Source organism: Xenopus tropicalis, chromosome 5 (assembly GCF_000004195.4).
Source record: "Xenopus tropicalis strain Nigerian chromosome 5, UCB_Xtro_10.0, whole genome shotgun sequence".
In the NCBI taxonomy this organism is placed as follows: Eukaryota; Metazoa; Chordata; class Amphibia; order Anura; family Pipidae; genus Xenopus; species Xenopus tropicalis.
In genome coordinates, this window is record NC_030681.2 from 139,140,450 (window position 1) to 139,162,430 (window position 21,981).

Genomic DNA, 21,981 nt, shown 5'->3' on the forward strand with positions numbered 1-21,981 from the left:
ATCCCTGTGCTGTTCATGTCTCCATGTTCCTATGTCATAATGTTCCGGACTGATAATATGATCAACAGCAAGGAGTGCTTACATGTACGGAGTGTATCTGCTACTGATGTTACTGAGAGCATTATCAGCGTGTCCCTCACTATTCTCTGCATTGCTGGTTCTAACTATTCAAACAATGTAGTGAAGACATTTTAAAATCAGCGGTCACATGGTAGAGCATGCCCACTGCCCCATGTACTTGTGCTCATGATGTTTCCATTGCTCAGTCCTCCAGGTTCCCGACCGGCAACCCCTAAAAGTGATTCTGAGTTGGTGAGCAAACCGTTGGAGCGAGGGTTATCCACTAGCGAGCTTCCAATGCACTGGGCCTGGGGGGAGCTGCCGCAGGCAACAAAGGTAATATGACTATTTGTGTGGCTTTTCTATATAACCAAGTGCATTCCATGGGTGTTACTCTGTAGCAGGGGGTCTCTCCCTCTATTCACCAAGACTATACAGTCTTCGCATAGGTGGTACCCAGGCCTAAACCATTTAAATATCACCACTGGTATTACATATATAGTGCCAAACATTGCTGATTTATAAAAGCTTCTATTCTCTGCACCACTAAAGCTGGTGAGCCAGCCTCATTGCTTGAGAATCCATATACTATGAGATGTGGTTAGCACCCCACAAAGAGATATCCAACCAGTAGCCAAGGATGCTAGGAGTATTTAAGCTGGCCATAAGAGCCACTATAAGGGTAGACTCTGCCCCTACAGGCTTAGTTAGCAACTTACTGACCCAATATTTGGCTTGATATCATCCACAGATCTATTGGGCAGGTTTTAAAATGCCACTGGGTGAGGACCACTTTGGCCTGGGTTTCTTCCGACTGTTCTTGTTCTGCCCTTGGGCTGTGGGAGTTACGTATTGAATATGTACATTACAGCTGTGGGTCCTTAATGACTAGAGCAGGATTGGCAAACATTTTGGTTTGGAATGGGGGTTATAGTAGTTTGATGCCATCTGGAGGGCTGCAGGTTGCTTATCTAACTTTCTATGTTGGAATGCAAGTCATCGGAGAACTTTCCTTCTAGGATCACCAACATGCAGAAATGCTGAAATGCTACAGATGGAGGACATTTGGCACCATGACAAATGATGCTAATGGTCATAAGTGTCCAACCTAATGTGCCGCAGCTAAAGGTCTCACTTTGTTCTGCAGAAACGCTCTAATATCTGTCCTTCAATCTTTTCCAGTCACATCTGCACAAAGCCAAGGAATCGAGCACTGTGAGCATAAACATGACAGAGAGCACACATTTTAGGATCATCCCAAGCACTACTAATGTGGGGGCAGGTTCATCCCCAGAACTTGGAGAGAGTCAGACCATTTCTTTGGTTCTAGATGATGCCAGACTCAATCCTCCTCCGCCACTCATTACTGAGCCTGATATTGAGTCTCTAGGAGCTGCTGCACCTCCTCTTCCTTATGATGAGGAACCCAGTCCCAGATCCCCAGGTTTGGTTTCACCAGCCGGCAAGACTGATTCTCCTTCTAAAAAGAAAGGCAAGTTAGTTGAATGGTCTGTCCAGCTCAGTGTATGTCAATGGGTTGCTAATATTAAGGAACTGAGGCAGTGGGGTTAACTGACCAATGGGTAAAGAGCACGAAAGAGCAATTTGTGGGGGGTAATTTTCAGCCAGCACTTGGATTCAACCAAATCTGAATCCTGCCAAAAAGGTTCAGATTTGGCTGAATTTTGAACTTAATTCATGATTTAGTGCATCTGTAGTAGGCAAACATGGGTGTAGGACCCATACCTGGAGCACCTTTAGCACTAAAAAATACTATCTGCCCTCTTGGCCCTGTGCCACCCAGCGTCTGACCGGTGCTCCAACCCCTAGAACTAAGGCCCCCTCTTAACGTACACCCCCCTACTTTGCCTGAAGCCACCGGCGTGTTACATACATTTTACCTCCTTTACTTGCGGCTGTGATGGGGGAGTATCTGCAAGGGAGTTGGCATGGGTCGGCGGGGCCCATGAAGGCTGGGCTCCTCTGGGTATTTTTCTCCTACCAGGCGAGTTTGACCATGCATCCACCTTCTACCCCTTCTCTAATGCAATGGCTTAAGTATTTCCCTTCAGCATTATTTGCATCTCTTGATAATGGGAGGACTGTCTGATTTTCAGAGTTCCGCAGGGACTTGTAGTCCAGTTTGAGCCCAAGGTCTGGCTGTTGCAGACTCAATTTATTTTATAGTATACTCAGTCCCTGCCCAAGTCCAGTCAGTCAATCTGTATAACCATAACAATATCATCCCAATCAGAAGCTGGTGGAGAATGCGGAAAGTTTGAATTCTCAATAAACCCATTACTGAGGGTTTTTTTTTTTTTTCAAACTACAGATAAGCAGACCTGACACTTAGGCAAACTGGATTTTTAGTGCAGTTTAAGCCCATGGATTGGCTGTGGCAGAGTCGGCTTAGCTGCTAGCTTTTCTCCTTTATTTTTATGTACATAGAAATAAGAAGCAAACATGTTGTGCTCTCTGAGCGGAAATAACATACTCTCAGGCCAGCGCACAGCATTGCCATCCTTAATTAGTCCTTAAAAGCCCCGAAGGCTGGAGAAGAAGAATATTTAATCCATCTGCTCATTTCAATTAAATCCATATTAGGGCTCGGAACATTTCAGCGCTCTGAATCCGCTACTGAATGCGCATCAAACTTGCAACACAGAAATGATTCTGATGGCATAAAACGGGTATATACATGCATATATGTGATCCTAATGATACTTGGATAGAAAAAAATAGAATGGGAGAATTATTGTATCTCAGGAATTAAAAAAAAAAAAAAAAAAAAAAGATATATATAAAATATATTTAAAGGGGTTGTTCACCTTTAAAATAACTATAAAATAATAAAAAAAAAAAACTAATAAAATAATAATAAGTTCTATTCTGAAACAATTTGCAGTTGGTCTTGGTCTTCATTTTTCATTTGTGGCTTTTAAATTATTTAACTTAATATTCAGCAGCTCCTCATTGTGGAATTTTAGCAGCGATTATGGTTGCTAGGGTCCATGTTATCTTAGCAACCACACAGTGATTGGAATGAGAAACAGTAATATGAATAGAAGTGGGTCTGAAAAGAAAGATGTAATGAAAAGTAACAATAATCGTGAAATTGTGCCTCAAAGAAAAATAGGTTTTTGGTTGTCGGGGTCAGTGACCCCCCGTTTGAAAGAGTCTGGAGAGGAAGGCAAATAATTCTAAAGTTACTAAGAAAAAAATGAAGACCAGTTAAAAAGTTGCTGAGAACTGGGCATTCTGTAACATACTAAAAGTTAACCTGAAGGTGAACCACCCCTTTAAGAGGCATTATAATCAGAAACCTTTTGTGCTTGTGTCCGAAAATAGCAGCGTAGAGGGAAAGTAGTTGGGAAAAACTTCTAGGAGGATACAAATGACTGGTGTAGGCCATTATAATTTACAGTATACTCTAGTCTGTATAACCATATCCATATCTTCCCAGCCAGTAGGTGGTGGAGAATGCGGAAAGTTTGAATTTACTATAAACTCCTAACCTGCTTTTTTTCTCTCTTAAACTACAGATAAGCGGAGCCGACACCTTGGGGCTGATGGTGTTTATTTGGATGATATCACGTGCATGGATCCTGAGGTTGCCGCTTTGTATTTTCCAAAAAGGTACCCACGTTTATTCGTTACATTGCTATGGCCATGTCTCCTTTTACTGCTTAAAGTGGTCATTTTTTTTCTGTTCAGCAGCTCTTCAGGTTTCAGCACTTTCAGCTGAACTTTAAAAGCCCGTTGTGCAGAGTGAGTGCCTAACTCCTTTTTAATGTTTATTTTTAGTGGAGATACAGCAGCCCCAGGCAAGAGTGTGAATGAGAATGGGGGCCGCTCTGCCAACCAATCTCCACAGTCGGTGGGAAGCTCAGGGGTTGACAGTGGAGTAGAAAGCATCTCAGATGGCATAAGGGATCTGCCTTCCATTTCAATATCACTATGCGGGGGCCTTACGGACAACAAAGAGATAACAAAAGGTAAGACCATAGGCAGTCCGTAGCCCATATAACTGCTTAAGGTGCACATTCTTTGTCATATTTTAGAGACTGAAAAGTTTCAAGCACTGTTGGTCTCAGAAGCTGGTCCCATAGAATGTTTATCTGTGGGTCAGTACCGATCACATGTTTTCCAGCAATCAAACACAAACCCACTGTGTCGCTTGTGCATAAACAAACAAAACATTTTGCATCTGTTTGTGGCTGTAGCTGTACTGAAAGTTTGGGAAAATTCTGCTCTAAAAAACATGCTGGATAATGTCATTGTTTGCGTAGGGGACTGGTAAAATGGTTGCCGCTTTCCTTGGTAGTCCCCTTGTACTTAGACACCTAAAGGGTCCTTTTTCTGAAAGGTAAGTAAGTACCTTTTTCCTGGGTCAAAGTATGGCCAGTGTTGTTCACTAGTTTTGCCACAAGATTGTATTAAGTTAAAATATATAAGTGGTTTCACTTATATATTTTAACATAATAGCACCTTATGGGTTCTGGAGCCATTTTTGGAGAGACGGTGGAACCTAGGAGATGCAGGTATAGCTAGTGCAGATAGTTAAGATAAGTTAGTGAGCAGCTTTTGGCTCTGCCGGGGAGTGTCAGTGGGATTAAGATCCCGGGTTTACTATTGCCCAGAAGTAGGGAACAAGTGTATAGACTCAGGGCTAAATAGAAATTGTGTGGGTTCTACTTGGAGGGAGATTCCTGAAAGCTGTGGGTAACCCTTTGTGCTTGTGTTGCTGAATATTGTGCCTGATTGACCCTGTGGGGATAGAGTCTTATTGTCTCAGTGCTCCCAGTATATACCTGATCTGTGCTATAATTCATTCCTGCATTATTGTGGATATTTACTCCTCTGTGGGCTTAGTTAAATAAATCAGTTCATGTTTAAGTTCAAGAACCATTGGTGCCCTTACCTTGTATATGCTGAGAGTAACAGTCACACTACACCCTGGCCTTCACCATATGCAAGGGCTCACAGCTGAGAGAAATAGTCTCATCTGGCGAAATTTTGTGTAAGGTGGTGGTTTTGGGGTAAATCAAGTGGCCCCAATTTACCATAAGCTTACATCTGCCTTTTTTTTTTTTTTTACCCAAATATTCTTCTATCATATATACCGTGCATAAACCAGACCCCACTGTCTAGCTGAGATTGAGTTTTTAGATTTGGTCCCAACCACACTTTAAAATCCAACATTTAGGAGTCTAGGAGAGCCAATAAGCATTCTCCACAAATCTCACCTTCAGGCTGTGTCCCCTAGTTTCTTATGTTGCATTACTACTAGTCACTGTTCTGGCCCCAGTCAGAACCACTCATCTATAAAGAGACCCTATGTTGCATCTCTACCCCTGTTTAGCTAGACCAGCTTTTAATAGTGTTTGCAGCTTTTGTCTGTCCCGTCATCTTGTCTCTTTTCAGTTTTTTAATAGTTTCATCCATACCGATAGGCACATCAAACATGAGGAAACGGTCCTTCTAGACTTTTACTGGCAATTGTGTATGTACTTATGGCAGTCAGTGTATCTGAATGGCTTGACCCACATTTCTGAGCAATAACTGCCTGACCTACAAATGCACTTACATGTCTAGACAATTGCCATTGAAATCAATGAGGTCAGATTCCTGTCTCTGTCGGCCTGCAGAGCCATTAAAAGGTTGGCAAACAACACCAGGGATTGCACCAAAGTCCCCTGTTAGCTGATAGCCAGAATATACGTCTAACATTATTTAAACATTAGAACGGTAGCCCTTCTGTAGGTCTATCCATCACAGTAGGTTTCCCATAGGCTTGGTCCCCCCTATTGGGCAGTTCCACAGTTTGGGAACCTGATGGACCGACGTACATAATATAGGCCTGTACACTGAAGGGCATATTTATTATAGTGTTAAGGTCCCCATACACGGGCTGATTCTAGCTGCCGATATGGGTCCCTTAGACCGATTCGGCAGCTAATCAGCCCGTGTATTGGCACTACCGACGGGCCTGCCCGACCAATATCTGGCCTGAAATTGACCAAATCTAGTCTGATCGGGGAACACATTGGTTCGTTGATGTGGTCCCCGGGCCGAGTTTTCCTATACCCGTCGTTATAATTCGATAGTTTGGCCCCAGGGCCAAACAATCGAATTAGCCTGGATTCTCCCGATATCGCCCACCCGTAGGTGAAGGTGTATGTCCACCTTAAGCCAACATCACCGGTGATGTTGCCCATAGCAACCAATCCGATCTTTGCTAATGTTTTTGAACCTGTAAGTGACTGTTCAATTCTAATTACTGATTGGTTGGTATGGGCAACATCACTGGTGATGTTGGCTTACACACTGTAATAAATATGCCCTTTAGGGTTGCCAATAAGAAGAGGTTTGCATTACATATACCATATATGGTGATTATTGTATTATATTGAAGGCTGTACGCCATGTTTATTCTTACTCATTCCTTCTAAAGATTGTTGTTGTCGGTAACTCAAGGTTCATACCTTCTCTTTTTCCTGCAGCACAGCAGGAAATGTAATTGGTTGTTTTTGATGACTGTCACTATAATATATATTTATGCAGAACCCATAGAAAACAAAGCAAGTCAACTCTTTATATTTCCATTTGACAAAAACAAAGGTGGAAATCAAAATGAAGTTACAGTGGCCCTTTCCATTTGCGTAGGGGGATATAACTGTAGGTGAAATTAGTGTGATTTAATATAAACCGAGGTTCTGAATATGCAGCTCAATGACTTGACTTCTTGCACCTACTTTGGATGCCTAATATTGTCATCACCATTACCAGAATCCATTTCAGTGGAAGTGATTTATTATTCTAACCTGGAACCCACCGGTGGAACAAGCGGCTGCAAATTCTCCTGAACTTTAAAGTTCACCATCAAATGGCAGCAAATGGGGCATGACCCAGGGACGATGCAGCTACCAGAGCTGATTTATAGGCTCATCAGGACGGCGGTGCTTTGGTGCAGCCTTTTGAAGGATATTTATGTTGTTCTTAAAATGATGGATATTTGTACAGGAGTTTAAGCCTCTTTAGAGGATGATGTTTCCTACAAGCGATAAATGGTGGGACATAAAGGAAAGGCACAAGCTAAAAGAGAAGATAAACCTTTATAAGTAGGGTCATACTCCTAATTAAACAAGCCATATGGGAGTCGGGGCATCACTATTGCCTCCCTTAGATAAGTCATTCCTCTTAGACCAATCTAGAACTGTCTAATCTAGAACTGTCTAAAAGGGTCATCCATTTTGACCATTATTTTCTTATGTTGCATTACTACTAGAATCTTCAGAATGTAATTCCCCTGCAACAGATACAGTTGGGGCTCATGTATCAATACTGGGCAAATTTGCATGTGGGCAGTAACCCATAGCAACCAGTCAGTGGTTGGCTTTTGTACAAATGACCCCCACTGTGGCCAGTTAGTGTAGAGGAAACTGGAGAACTTGGAGAAGACCACACAGGGCAAATGTAAGAACTCCTAGCAGATACTGCCCAGGCTGACAGTGCTATTCTGGTGTCAGGGGTGGGACTTCCTCTGGTGCCGGATAAAGGGAAGTTTTTGGCCACATCTGATTTGTTCAATTATCTTCTGTTCCAGAGCAGTTTATAGAGCAAGCGGTGACTTATCAGCAGTTTGTGGACAATCCTGCCATCATCGACGACCCCAATCTTGTCATTAAAATTGGCAACAAGTAGGTCTTCATAAATCTTTCACAGCTTATTCATATTTTATGATATATATGCAAATGATGGTGAATCTAGTGGGCTTGAGATGGAATATCTCACGTAGAATTATCTGATTAATACATATTGTACTAGTATGTCTATAGCAGTATCATTTGTATATTATTTCGAGCCTATAGTTAGGAGAACCCTTATTTTGCCAAAACACCCCTTTTTCTGCTTTCCCTTTTGTATTAGTCCAAAGCTTATAGAATGGCCTATTCCTAGCAATGTTGCAATTGGTCTTTAATATTTATTCTTTTATAGTTTTTGAGTTACTTGCCTTAATCTTCTGCCTTTTTCCAGCTTTCAAATGGGGGTCACTGACCCCAACAGCCAAAACCCATTGCTCTGTGAGGCTACAATTTTTATTGTTACTTTTTATCACTTATCTACCTATTCAGTCCCCCTGCAATACTTATTCCAGTCTCTTATTTACACCACTGCCTGGTTGCTAGGGAAAGTAAGACCCTAGCAACCAGATAATTGTTAAATACCATACTGCTGAACAAAAAGTTAAGTAACTGAAAAACCATAAAAAAAATGAAGACCAGTTGCAAACTCTCAGAATATCACTGTCTACATCATACTAAAAGTTAATTTAAAGGTAAACAACCCCTTTTAAAGTGGCATATACAGTATGGCAGCACAGGAGCTCCTTATTCCTTCATCGGCAAGTCTCAACGTACACTGGCCAACGCGGTGCTAGATTATATATCCAAATACTTTTTCATTTCATACCGCCCTTCACCCCAGATCCACATTTTCTTTATGGTGAATTATTGCTAATAGTATGTTAGTGCAGCACTTATTTTCCTGCCACTATAAAGCTGCCTGGGCTCTATAGGGCCGGAGGATTACACATGAGGAATCCTAATATAAAGGGATGTTTGTGTCAGGTTAAAGTTATTATATTAACAGAAAGCTTGGCAACAAGAATGGAAAGTAAGTGTGTATTTGCCCTTTATCTTCCTTTAGGTATTACAACTGGCCAACGGCAGCCCCGCTTCTCCTGGCCATGCAGGCTTTCCAGAAGCCGCTGCCTAAGGTAGGCCACAGTGCCACAGTGATTGTGCCAGGATACCTTTTTATAGCACCGCTTCTTGTTTGTGATAATGATGTAACTACAGCCCTGTCAGCCTGCCCCTATGAGCATTTCTCTTAGTTGCATCACAGTGTAATTTGTATTTACTGCTGCACCGACCCAACATAGGGCCTTCAGTTTGCTTACTCTGCTCGACAGGAATGGGTCTGTTGCACTTAAATTGGTCTGTTGTGCCCTTGCCAGTAAATGGGGTGCCCCCATATTCCCACAGGGAAACCATAGCATCTTATTATGGCAAACTGAAACCATCACTATAGGTTGGAAGCTGCTTTGTGGTGTAATCATATTAAACCTGAAAGGAGTGCTTCCATGAAAGCATGTGTTCCTTTCCCTGTGCAGCTGGGGGCCTGCAGGCTGGATTAGGCCCTCAAGGGCCCCAAGTTTCTTCAAGGGCTGCAGCATAAGGGGCACAGCAAAGAGGGCATATGCCTTTAACCCCAGCAAACACAATGCCTTTTGCTCCTCTTTGTGTGCACGTGTGTCAGGGGTATCCAACTGGTGACCCTACAGCTAAGGCTGAACTACAGCTCCCACAGCCATACAGTAACCAGAGTTATCATTATGGGATACAAGATGGAGTCAGGGGTATAAGTTATAACTGTGGGGTAGAGTATATAGGGCAAGAGGGTATCAGGGAAAAGTGGTGAAACTGCTTGGTTTACTTTATAGAGTGAGGCAACACATTTGACGCCTCCCAGTTGTTGTTAAACTACATCTCCCAGAATCCCCAACATTCAAAGATCTACTCCGCAGTGAAACTTTATATGGGTTGGAGTGTGAATGGCAGGCCTGCTTTCTCCTGCTTATGTTAATGTGCCAGCGATTTAATGCTCAGGGTAAAAGAGATCAGTTTCTAATGTCAAGAAGAAAAGGAGCGCATTTTGCTGCATGTACCAGTTAGTTGCCAGGGGCTACGTATTGTTCCTCTATAAACATAAGTGAGGGCTCCCATTGTCACACTCCTTTTCATAGGGACTCGTTGGTCACGCAGCAGCGTTTTCCATCGGAACATGTTTTGTTTTATTTCCGAGAATAACAGCGTGTGAATCATGTAATTACCCCATTATTGCTCTGCCCTGCTCCGGGGGTGGGATGGAAGGGAATTCAGCGAGAGATGAGGCTCTTATTTCTATAAGCACAAAGGGGGATTAAGCATTATTATTGAGGACATAATTTCATCCGTAAATATTGTTTAATAAATAGCTTAGTGCCGCAGGCAAAGATAAGTGTGAGGGTGGGATGCCCAGCTGAGGAGTGAGCGCCACCCCATTGCTATCTTGCTCTTCTATACCCACTATTCAGGGGCATTTTGCTTTCAGGTCGCAATGCTTGCTTCTGAGAGGCAGGAGTGTTGCCCGAAGTAAGGTGCTCCCCTTGTCCTATGGCAGAAAAGCCTTTTCCATTATCAGCTATTTCTTCTACCTGTGTATGTGGTACAGGAAGGTCACCATAATTTATACAAATGCACCTAAAGCTCTAAAGCAAGAGTGGCCAATGTGCAGTTCCTTATCTGGCCAGGAGAGGGGGGTGCAGCTACATAGCACTGTTGAACTTTAGTACAGCAGCAAAATCCTTATTTCCAGTAGTAAAAAAAAAGTCTCTAGCTCTCCACAGGGGATGCTGGGACAGTGTCGGACTGGCCTAGTACCAGAGGTTTTCCCAGTGGGCCACAGCCATGGACAGTTTCAGTAAATAAGTTTTTTTTAAAATTTTTTTTACCATAGGTCTGTATGACACCTATTCTATTTACCACTGCCTACATCTACATGCTGTTTGGGTCCTAGGGGGGTCCGGTGTTGGGAATTGTAGTTCTGAAGCTAGACAGCATTGGCTGCAGGTTCCCTCTCTCTGACTATAGGAGCCGTAGGATGTATGTCTCGCCATTTCCATGTAACCCTGTCTGTGACCCAATGTACTAACACTCAAAAACGTTTTCTCTCCTTTGTTCTCTCTCTCTCTCTCTCTCTCTCTCTATGAACGTCTCAAGTGTTCTTGCTTTGATTACTTGTGTGCAGTGGTAGATTCCATTAGATTTTGTTTTTCTAGTCTCTGTGGCCAACAGACAGTATGTATGTTTCTCATTCTCGTGCTTGCTTGCCATTGTTCTGTTTTACCTCTTCTTTTCCTTTTCATCTGTTCATTTCCTCCTCGCTTTGAGTTTTCATTTTCCTGTTTTTCGATTCATTTAGATCTTTCTTTTTTTGCTTCTTTTCGTTGTTGTCGTCACTGTCCCTCTGTCACAGGTAACGATCGATACTCTGATGAGAGACAAGATGCCCAAAAAAGGGGGGCGCTGGTGGTTTTCCTGGAGGGGCAGAAACACAAACATAAAATCGGTAAGTTCAGGTACCCCCATGTCCCTCAATAACCTGTCTATAAGGCAGGCCCTTATGCAGTTGCTATGAGTAAGTGGGCTGGGTCAGGGTTTGCTCTTTTTGCCCCCCAAGTTCGCTTGATGTACCCACTGTTTGTCTTTGTTACCAGCTAAAGCAGCCATACACGCACCGATAATATGTGTATATATACGATATTCGGTGGAGGCTCGACAAGGGGACCAATATTGCAAAAGGCTGCGGATATCGGTCGACTCGTCGATAGGCCAAGTCAAAAGATTTTGATTGGGTGCCATTGGAGGCGCCCGAGTGAAATCTACATTCAGGGCTAAATCAGCAGAAGGAGGTAGAATGCCTATTGTTTCTACCTCCAAATATAACAATTCAGCCCTGAACGTCAGTGGAGACCATTGGTTGCATGAAAGGTCGAAATTGCTATGTGTATGGCCACCTTAAGAAGTGGGCAATTTAGGCCGTTAGAATATCTATAGGATGAAAGTAGACTCTAACCACTGAGAATCTGAGAGACCAAGTTGTGGCCAACCAGACTGTTGAGTTATCACAGAACCACAACACTCAATCAGTGATTGGCTTTTTTCAGACAGCTGTAGGAGAAGCAATGAATGAAACACTTTGATTGGTTGCTATGGTTTACTGCCCATGGGCAAATTTGCCAAGTGTTGATTATTTCCCCCCCTGAAGCCAATGAGAATATTGGAATTTTCACCTTAAAAAGTCAACTGCCATGTTGCTTGCTCAGCTGGGGTGGACAAGCACATTTATTTAATTCTCTTCACATCAAAGGGTAATGTGATAACAGCGGAAAGCTTCTCTAGTTCTAGTAACCCATGGCAACATATGCAGGTCTACTGCAGTCTAAAAAAAATCTTTTATGTTCATACATTCAGCTGTGTAACATCTCTTTTTACTAGGAAGCCAAGCCAGATCAAGGCTTGAATGGAAATGGGCCCTACAGTGGGGGGCAGCCAGTTGGGAGCAGCTTGGAAAATAGGTAAGCGTGCAAATAATTTTTTTTCTAGTCTTCAGTGGTAGATATTTTTAGTATTTTTCCAACCTGGGGGGACTAAAGCTTGCTGAGTTACCCTGGGTCCCTAATGTCTACCTCTGAATTCTGCTTTTCTATTTGGTACACTATGGTAAAAATAAGCCCCTGCTTTAAGGTCACTGGGAGCAACATCCAAGGAATTGGTGAGCAACATGTTGCACTGGTTGGGGATCCCTGGTATAGAATATACTGTATACTGCCTAGGCTCCATTATGTTTCATTACTATAATGCTACAATCCAATCACAGCGGAGATGTGGAGTCATGCTATTGGCTGTTTCCAATGATTTTTACCTGCAGTGCAGCGCTGCAGTACAACTTGCCCAATCTGTATCAGTCTGGGGAGAGCACATCTTTCAGCAACCTATGTCATCTCACTAGTCGGCATTGCCATGTGTATACACACACTCACACTCTCACACTCTAACACAAGGATGGCTGTACAACCTGAAACGGGCATCTGTATTTTTATTTTTTTGTGTTTGACAGAAAGCAATGGGTGGTGTTGCCTCTCCTCTCCTTGCTTTATATAACAAGCATCAGTGGTGCCACCAGTGAGACAATGACTGCTCTTGCAATTACCCATTAATTGAATTACAGTATCAAGATTGCCTGCATTTTAAATAGGAATTACGAGGTGAACCTCCTGCAGTTCATTACCTGCTAGAAGTCATGTGTGAAGAAAGCGAAGTGCGTCCCGTTGCTCCATAGCGTTGCAAAGCTGCCCGAGACATTTCCCATCTCAGAGCCGCCTCTAAATAGCGCTTCTTTCTCCCTCTTCTCATCTGTTATTTATAAAGCAACAACACTCCTAAGTGTTTCCAGCCAGGGCTGTATCAAATGGCGGTACCCTATGGCTGTAAATAATAATCTCAATGGAGGGACCCCGGCATGAATGAAACATTAGGCACAGACAGCTCATTGATAGCTTCTGGTGTCCTCCCGTGAGATGAGGCTTTCCAGATACAATCAATTGCAACTGAGTGATTCAATGGAAATGTATTTTTAATGCATGCAGCTAAATGCGTCTTCCTGACGATCACATGGTCTCCCCGCTGTTGTTTCAGAATCAAAGATGAATCATCGTCGAGCGATGAAGACCCTCGGGGTGCCAAGCAGAGCATCGGCTCCCTGCAGTCGAACCAGACTCACAATTCATCACCCGGCATCACGTATAAAAAGACATTGAGGCTGACCTCTGACCAGCTTGTGAGTTCCAACACATATAATGTTATTAAATAATAGGGTCAAGCTCATTAAGCCCATAGATAATACTGTATGTGTTTGACATGACTTGAATTACCCTGTTGTATCTGCTTGGGTGCTATTCAGTGGTTTCTTTTACTGTTTGCCCCTAACAACGTTCTCCATTAGCCCCTACCATTAGCCACCTACTTTGTCTTCCTGCCATACACCCACCATTCCTTCTCCATAAGTCCCTACGTTAGCACCTACCTTGTCTGCCTGCCTTACATCCCACATTCCTTCTCCATTAGCCTCTACCTTAGCACTTACCTTGTCTACCTGCCTTACACCCCCCATTCCTTCTCCATTAGCCCCTACCTTAGCACTTACCTTGTCTACCTGCCTTACATCCTCCATTCCTTCTTATTAGCCCCTACCTTAGCACTTACCTTGTCTACCTGCCTTACATCCTCCATTCCTTCTTCATTAGCCCCTACCTTAGCACTTACCTTGTCTGCTTGCCTTACACCCCCCATTCCTTCTCCATTAGCCCCTACCTTGGCACCTACCTTGTCTGCTTGTGTTGCTGGTATTCAGTGTCGAGCTGGCCCCCCAGTATACTGCCATTGGGCCCTCTTGCTCCTAACTGTTTGGCCTATTTCATGGTCAATCCCTATTATTGTATAAGAACAAAGAGGAGAAATACATGGAAGGATAAATGTATAGTATGTAAAGAAAAGAGACTATCCTTCCTGTATCAGCACCTGGTATCTGTGTATATGGGTTAACCTATAAATCTCTCCTCACCAAGTGTATAGGCGTCTTCTTATGGGCTATACCAGGGCTGTCCAACTGAAAGCCTGCAGGCTGGATGTGGCCCAGGGGATTATAATGGCCCCCAGTTTGTCAAAGGTTCCATAAACCTATTTGCGTAACATCCTTAATTAATATATAATCCTTGAACATATGGTATGAGAAATAATTTGCCCTCTATGTGTAAAACGTTTGCCTGGGCTATACCATCTGCCCAGCTGGACTATGCCCTAGCGCCTACCCTATCTGCCTGGGAACTATCTATATGGATCTGTCCTGCCTTTGCCCCCACCGCCTCGCCCTGTGCACTATTCCGTGCATCTACCACCATTTCAGGAAAGCCAGGGTAAAGTGACAATGAATAAAACAAATTATTTTGTAGTGTAAGTATATGGGAAAAGTATATATGTAGGCACATAGAATGCATTTCAGTTTTCCCTGGTGGGTAAAGAATAATTTGTTCTGTTATTTGGTTTGACACAGTGCTATTTCTATGGCCCTACATTAGCATTAAATCCGACTGCGGGTAAATAACCATTAGGCAAATGTAATTCTATTTGCAGTTCCATTAATATATGTATGTTATCCTAAGCCCTTTAATCCACAGAAAACACAAAGTTCTCGGGCTATTTGGTTCTGGTGCAGCACATACATGTTAACAGTGGGAGACAGTGATCTCAGCTTTAAAGGGCTTGTGAAATCTAAATTTAATTGGTGTCATTTGAAATGGAAATTCAGAAGGGTAAAGCCATTAGACATATCACAGCGCGGGAGGGATAGTAAATGAGTGTGTCTGGAGAAAGGAAGCTGAAGTCAGTAATGATTCCAAATCGAATGAAATACCGTGGGCTCTGTAACAGAGGAAGGTTTAAGAGACGGGTCTGGGTAGCGAATCCACTAATAGGCGTCCATGTAAATTATTGGCTGAGATGTAATAATGAAAGAACAATAAGGAAAACATTGGATTTTGATGGATAAAATGTAGTTTTAAAGAGGTGGTTCACCTTTAAATTAACCTTTTAATGTGTCATAGAATGGTGTATTCCTAGCAACTTTGCAATTGGTCTTCATTTTTTTTTTTTTTTTTTAGTTTTTGAATTATTTGCCTCTTTCTTCTACATCTTACCGGCTTTCAGTTGGGGGTTACTGACCCCGGCAGCTATAAAACCCTATTGCTCTGTGAGGCTACAATTATATTATTATTTACTTTTTATTCCTTATCTTTCTATTCATGCCTCTCCTGTTCATATTCCATTTTCTCATTCAAACCACTACCTGGTTGCTAAGGTAAACAAGACCCTAGCAACCAGATAGCTGCAAAAAAACTGAATAACTGAAATACCACAAACAATTAAAAACTAAAAGTTAATTTTAAAGGTGAACTAAGCCTTTTTTAAGGATCATGTACTGCATGGGCCGCTGGTAATTCAGATTGGACTATAATCTGTTAAATAATAATTGCCTTATGTTGTTGGCCTTTTTTGGATACAGCAGTAGAATAGTATGAAATTGCCACAGTCCCTATCATCCCCCAAGGGGTACAGGTGTAAGAGCTGGAGGGTTCCATGTAACAAATACATTTTTAATAAACAGCCTGCAAGCACTTTGCCAAGAGATACTAGCAGAGGTGTTCAATTGCAACGTGTTCCCAGGGAAACATCTATTCAGGGCTTTCTGTTTTTTTTAAATTATTATATCCTTTTATTTCGTCCTCCATGGGCTGATGCAATTATTTTGCCCTTGTAGAAAAGCCTCAAGCTGAAAAATGGTCCCAATGATGTTGTATTTAGCGTCACCACTCAATATCAGGGCACGTGCCGATGCGAAGGTACCATTTACCTCTGGAACTGGGACGATAAAATCATCATTTCGGATATTGATGGAACCATCACTCGGTGAGTTTGTTGCAGCCCAGAACCATAGCTCATTACTTCTGACAGATGGCGAGTGTGTTCTGCTTTTGAACAAGATCCCAACCGTCTCCGTTTCCAGCTTGTTATCCTGTAAATCCTCTCAGATGTTACTTTTGTGTCATTATGGGTATCATTCAGGCACAAATTTACAAACAGAAAAAGTCCATTGAAGGATAATAAACTGCTGTTATCAAAATGTGAGTTTAGAGCTTAATACATAAAAACCCACATTCTATTCATTCCCATGAGAGTTTTTAGAAGCGTATTTATCAGTGGGCAAAAGTTAGAGTTCGTCAATTGATAAATATGTTTATTAAAATCCTATAGGGATGAATAGAACGTCTGTGAGTTTTTAAGTATTGAGTTCTAGACTCACATTTTAATAAATCTGCCCCTAAATGTCTAGAGGGGAATAAAGGAAGATTAAGGGGAAGTACTTGTAATTTAACAATGAAAAAATTGCTGGTCTGTTGGTCTAGACTGTTGTCTAGAAATGAAGAGAGAATGAAGGCTGCCCAGTGTATAAACCCACTAATTGTACAGCACTGTGGAATATGTCGGTGCTTTATAATACGTTACTAATAATATATGGGATGAGTCTATATAGCCCTCAGTTATGGGCCTGTTGGGTTCTATTTATATGTCTTTATTTTCTCTTTCCGTTACACTTTAAAATATGTCAATGAATGCTGAAGACAGTAGACTTTCCAAAATATTTTTGTAATTCGTTGCTGTGACATATTGCCCGAAAACGACGGCTTTATGTTTTTTAGGTCGGACACACTGGGTCATATTCTGCCAACCCTGGGGAAAGACTGGACTCACCAAGGGATAGCAAAGCTGTACCACAAAGTGAGCCAGTAAGTATCGCCAAATGATGTTTTAGCTGGGAGAGAGGGATCAGTGCTGTAACCAGGCATTTCTTGCCGTTTTATTAGAGAGTGCCTTTATTTGGAATCTGTATTTTCCATTGCAACATGGGATATTCATGTGCTGTTGAAAAACTGCTACAGGTTTGGGACCTGTTATCCAGAACACTTGGGACCTGGGGTTTTCCAGATAAGTGGAGTGCAGTTTGAATCTCCATACCTTAGGTCAACTGAAAAATCATTGAAACATTAAATACATCCAATAGGATTGTTTTGCCCCCAATAAGGGGTAATTATATCTTAGTTGGGATCAAGTACAGGTACTGTTTTATTATTACAGAGAAAAGGGAATCATTTAACCATGAAATAAACCCAATAGGGCTGTTCTGCCCCAATAAGGGGTAATTATATCTTAGTTGGGATCAAGTACAGGTACTGTTTTATTATTACAGAGAAAAGGGAATCATTTAACCATTAAATAAACCCAATAGGGCTGTTCTGCCCCCAATAAGGGGTAATTATATCTTAGTTGGGATCAAGTACAAGGTACTGTTTTTATTATTACAGCGAAAGAGGAAATCATTTTTAAAATTAAAATGATTTTCTTATAATGGAGTCTATGGGAGATGGCCTTCCTGTAATTCAAAACTTTCTGGATAACAGGTTTCTGGATAATCTATGTATTAAAACAATTCAGATGATGGTATAATACGTCCTGCTGGTTACTCTACATAAATAGTTCAGGGTTGGACTGCCTAGTATCACTCTCTGGAATAATTAAACGTGATTTTGATTCCCTTTGCATTATAGGAACGGCTATAAGTTTCTGTACTGCTCAGCCCGGGCCATTGGAATGGCTGATATGACCAGAGGCTACCTTCACTGGGTAAACGAGCGCGGGACAGTACTACCTCAGGGACCTGTTCTCCTAAGTCCTAGCAGTTTGTTCTCTGCCTTACACAGGTATAGCCAACCACTACTTCTTCATTCACTCACTTTCACACATTTTCTACAATGACCCACAAACAAGGACATACACAGTAATCATGTAGTTCATTCTGATTTATTATAGGCTGTCTGTGTGTGCTAGTGTCACAATTCATGTGCGCCACAGGAGCTCACCATGGGAGGGAACACTACACACGAGTTATTATGATATTAAAGGGGTTGTTTACCTTTAAATTAACTTTTAGTATATTTTAGAGAGGGCTATTCTGACACAAAATGCAATCGGCCTTTTGTTTTTTATTTGTGGGTTTTCAATTATTTCACATTTTGTTCAGCTTTTTGTTGTTACTAGGGTCCAAATTACACCAGCAACCAGGCAATGGTTACAATAAGAATAGCTAAGGGACTCAATATAAAAGATAAGTAATAAAAAATATTCATAAAATTGCAGTATTGTTTTGACTGCTGGGGTCAGTGACCCCCATTAGAAAGCTGGAAAGAGGCAAAAGAGGAAGGCAAATAATTAAAAAGACTATAAAAATTATAAAAAGACCAATTGAAAAGTTACTAAGAATTGTCCAATCTATATATACTAAAAGTTAACTTAAAGATGAAGCTTCCCTTTACGGACATATAGCTATAGCTAAATATCTGCTTTATAGGATACATCTCTTGCTGGAGTGGGGGCTTCTCTCCTTCCTGGTTGGTTAGTGACTGTGGGAAAGCATTTGGATTGCACAATAGCCAGCATTATAGCAGTTACATACACCGTTCCTGTGCTTATAAATAGCAGGTTTGCAGGTAATTGCAAAAATAAATCAAATCTTTTTCTAATGCTCTGTGCATGGAACAAACAGACAAAAAGCTGTTTAGCCTCCCGGAGCCCGAGCATCACCCACCTTTCTGCTCGTGGAGCAACAATGGCTTGGCCGCACTTCCAGCTATCAGCTCCCGTCTGTAATAATATTTCCATTGTGAGTGTGAATGGAGTTCCGCCGAGCAATCCTACTAAGGCATTCATGCTTCTTCCTCTGGGTCATTCTGCAACTCTCACACTTCCATAGCCAACCGGAATGATTATTAGGGAGTTATTCCAAGCTGATAGGATGCCGCACTGCCAGATAAAGGGAATTAGGGGCCTGCTTGGAAAGAAAATGATTTTATGTGCGATTACTATGAAAATGAAATCATTCCCCCTGCCCTTGTTTATGTTTGTGGCAATGGATGGTATGGAACATGGCCACAGGAGCAAATATAAAGGGGTGTTTGGTTTAACCCACAGATTTCCACTCTCATTTTGTTACTCACGGACTGAAGTTAAAATAATATTTCACAATTTTAAGTTGACTCTAAATATGTTGTAGAATTCCATATTCTTACTAACTTTTCAATTGGTCTTCATTTTTGTTTTTTTTATAGTTTTTGAATTATATTTGGTCACTGACCCAAGCAGCCACGAAACCATCAAAAGCAAATGCTTTGTGAGGCTGCAATTTTATTTATGTTCTTTTTATTCCTTATCTTTCTATCCAGTCCCACTCCTACTCCCCTTCCAGTCTTTTATTCGAACCACTGCTTCATTTCTAGGGTAATTTGGACCCTAGCAACCAAATAGCTTCTGAACAAAAAAGCCAAAACTTTTTAAAAACAAATTTTAAGAAATGAAGACCAATTGCAAATTGCGTAAGAATATCTCTGTCTTTGTCATACTAAAAGTGAAAGCGCTGTGCTGGCATTTTTGTCTGGGATTGCACATGAGAAGTATAGCTGTATGGGATTGGCTGCCATTATAATCACTTGGGGGGCTGACAAACAGGCAGTTGCCAGTGATTTCCCCTTTCCTTGTTCTCTGATGCTCATTCAGTTGGTAAATATATAAGTTAATGCAGTGGCAGATTCCTGGTGAAGTGCCATCTACTGGCCAAATGTTTTCTTATTTTTTAGTTACGTTCATACGATGAATAATTTGCCTGACAACTAAAAAGTTCTCACTTTCTGTTTTAAAATAGGGAAGTGATTGAAAAAAAGCCTGAAAAATTCAAGATTGAGTGTCTGACGGACATCAAAAATTTATTTCAGCCTAACGAGGAGCCATTTTACGCTGCTTTTGGAAACCGAGCCACAGTAAGTAAAGAAGCAGCGATCTCACCCCCCAAAAGCAGGTTAAATGCAACCATTCAATTGATGTGAGCAAGTGATAAAAAATAGGGGACCATGCCCTTTAATACAAAACATTCACCTCTGTTTGGGCAGTTATCAAAGGTGCTTTATTTATGGACATTTCAGCAGAATCACTGATAAAAAAGTATTTCATGAAAATTTTCCCTTCTTTGCTTTTATCAGTGATTCTGCTGAAATGTCCATAAATAAAGCACCTTTGATAACTGCCCAAACAGAGGTGAATGTTTTGTATTAAAGGGCATGGTCCCCTACATTAAAAAATAATAATAAAAAAAGTATTTCATGAGAATTTTCCCTTCTTTGCTTTTATTTTCCCTTACATTCCATGTATGTAGTTTTGTGTAGTGCAGGGATCCCCAACCTTTCTTACTCGTGGGCCACAGTCAAATATAAAAAGACTTGGAGAGCAACACAAGCACCATAAAAGTTCATGGAGGAGCCAAATAAGGGCTAAGATTGGCTATTAGGCAGCCTCTATGCACCCTATCGGCTTACAGGGGCTTTATTTGGTAGGAAATCTTGTTTTTATTCAACCAAAACTTGCCCCCAAGTCAGGAATTCAAAAATAACTACCTGGTTTGGGGGCACTGAGAGCAACATCCAAGGGGTTGGTGAGCAGCATGTTGCCCCCGAGCCACTGGTTGGGGATCACTGGTGTAGGGCATAAAATAATCCCAGATTCTAGATATAAAAGGAGGAGTCACCGATCAAAGGAAGGCACAAAACCAATATTAGGATATTGCTTCTAATATCCTAATATTGTATGTATATCTTTATTTATAAAGTGCTACTTATGTACGCATTGCTGTACAGTAGAATAGATTAATACAAACAGGGTTATTAAGATAATAATAGATAAATACAAAGTTTAACAATAAATACAAATAAATACAAGGTACAGTTGCAGTAAGTTAAGAGTCAAAGAGACAAGAGGATAGAGGTCCCTGCCCCATAGAGCTTACAATCTACATTATCTATATTATAAGAAAGGGACTAGTACTCAGTATCTTACACAGGTTTCAGTGAGGGATGTCATACAACTGACATTACAAAGCAATGATTAGAAGTGATAATGTCAGTAAATACTGTATATATTTTTAGGGATGCACCAAATCTACTATTTTTGGATTCAGCAAAACCACAACCATTTTTTGGGTTCATGTTTAAACAGTGGACACTAACCAATTGCAACCAATCAAATTTGCTAACACTGTATTGCCTCTGCCAGTATGTTGGTAGTGTCCATTGTGCCCAAGCTTTCTATGGTACATGATGGATATAGATATCTATGGATAAAACACTGCTGTGCTCTGCAGACCTTGGCTGTTAGGGGATTCTGGGGGTTATAGTTCTTCCTCAGCAGCCGTACACTGAATATAAAATGCCACATCTAGTAACCCAAGTCTGTAAATTGAGGAGAGCATCAAACTGAAATCAGATCACTTGGACATACTCGAAGTATATTTATGGTGTCATAACAGGGAATTTATACTTTACATATCTGTATCTTCTATTTATCTGGTTACGCGTGGAACTCGGCTTCATTGCGCCATCAATCTTTCCTGCGCAGTGTGGATTTGCAGCGTGTGACATTGTTATTGCCCCGTTAATCTGTCCCCGCCATAACAAACCCCCCTATTCTGATTCTCGCAGGACGTGTATTCATACAAAGAAGTCGGCGTTTCGCTAAACAGAATATTTACTGTCAATCCCAAAGGGGAGCTGATTCAGGAGCACGCAAAGACCAACATATCATCGTAAGTAATGGCTTTTTTATT

General features: G+C 41.5%; 1 protein-coding gene across 6 annotated transcripts in view; it reads left to right on the plus strand.

The window, feature by feature from the left end:
• lpin1 (lipin 1) overlaps window positions 1–21,981 on the plus strand; it is a 78,188-nt gene that overhangs the window by 51,058 nt on the left and 5,149 nt on the right. For all 6 annotated transcript variants that reach the window (XM_012963151.3, XM_031901801.1, XM_012963149.3 and 3 more), the window contains 14 exons: window positions 267–396; window positions 1,243–1,552; window positions 3,603–3,696; window positions 3,865–4,055; window positions 7,667–7,760; window positions 8,770–8,839; window positions 11,140–11,232; window positions 12,162–12,241; window positions 13,362–13,503; window positions 16,039–16,187; window positions 16,979–17,065; window positions 17,885–18,037; window positions 20,032–20,146; window positions 21,857–21,960. In XM_012963151.3, coding sequence (XP_012818605.2) covers window positions 267–396; window positions 1,243–1,552; window positions 3,603–3,696; window positions 3,865–4,055; window positions 7,667–7,760; window positions 8,770–8,839; window positions 11,140–11,232; window positions 12,162–12,241; window positions 13,362–13,503; window positions 16,039–16,187; window positions 16,979–17,065; window positions 17,885–18,037; window positions 20,032–20,146; window positions 21,857–21,960 — 1,812 coding nt within the window. The remainder of the gene's footprint in view (window positions 1–266; window positions 397–1,242; window positions 1,553–3,602; window positions 3,697–3,864; window positions 4,056–7,666; window positions 7,761–8,769; window positions 8,840–11,139; window positions 11,233–12,161; window positions 12,242–13,361; window positions 13,504–16,038; window positions 16,188–16,978; window positions 17,066–17,884; window positions 18,038–20,031; window positions 20,147–21,856; window positions 21,961–21,981) is intronic.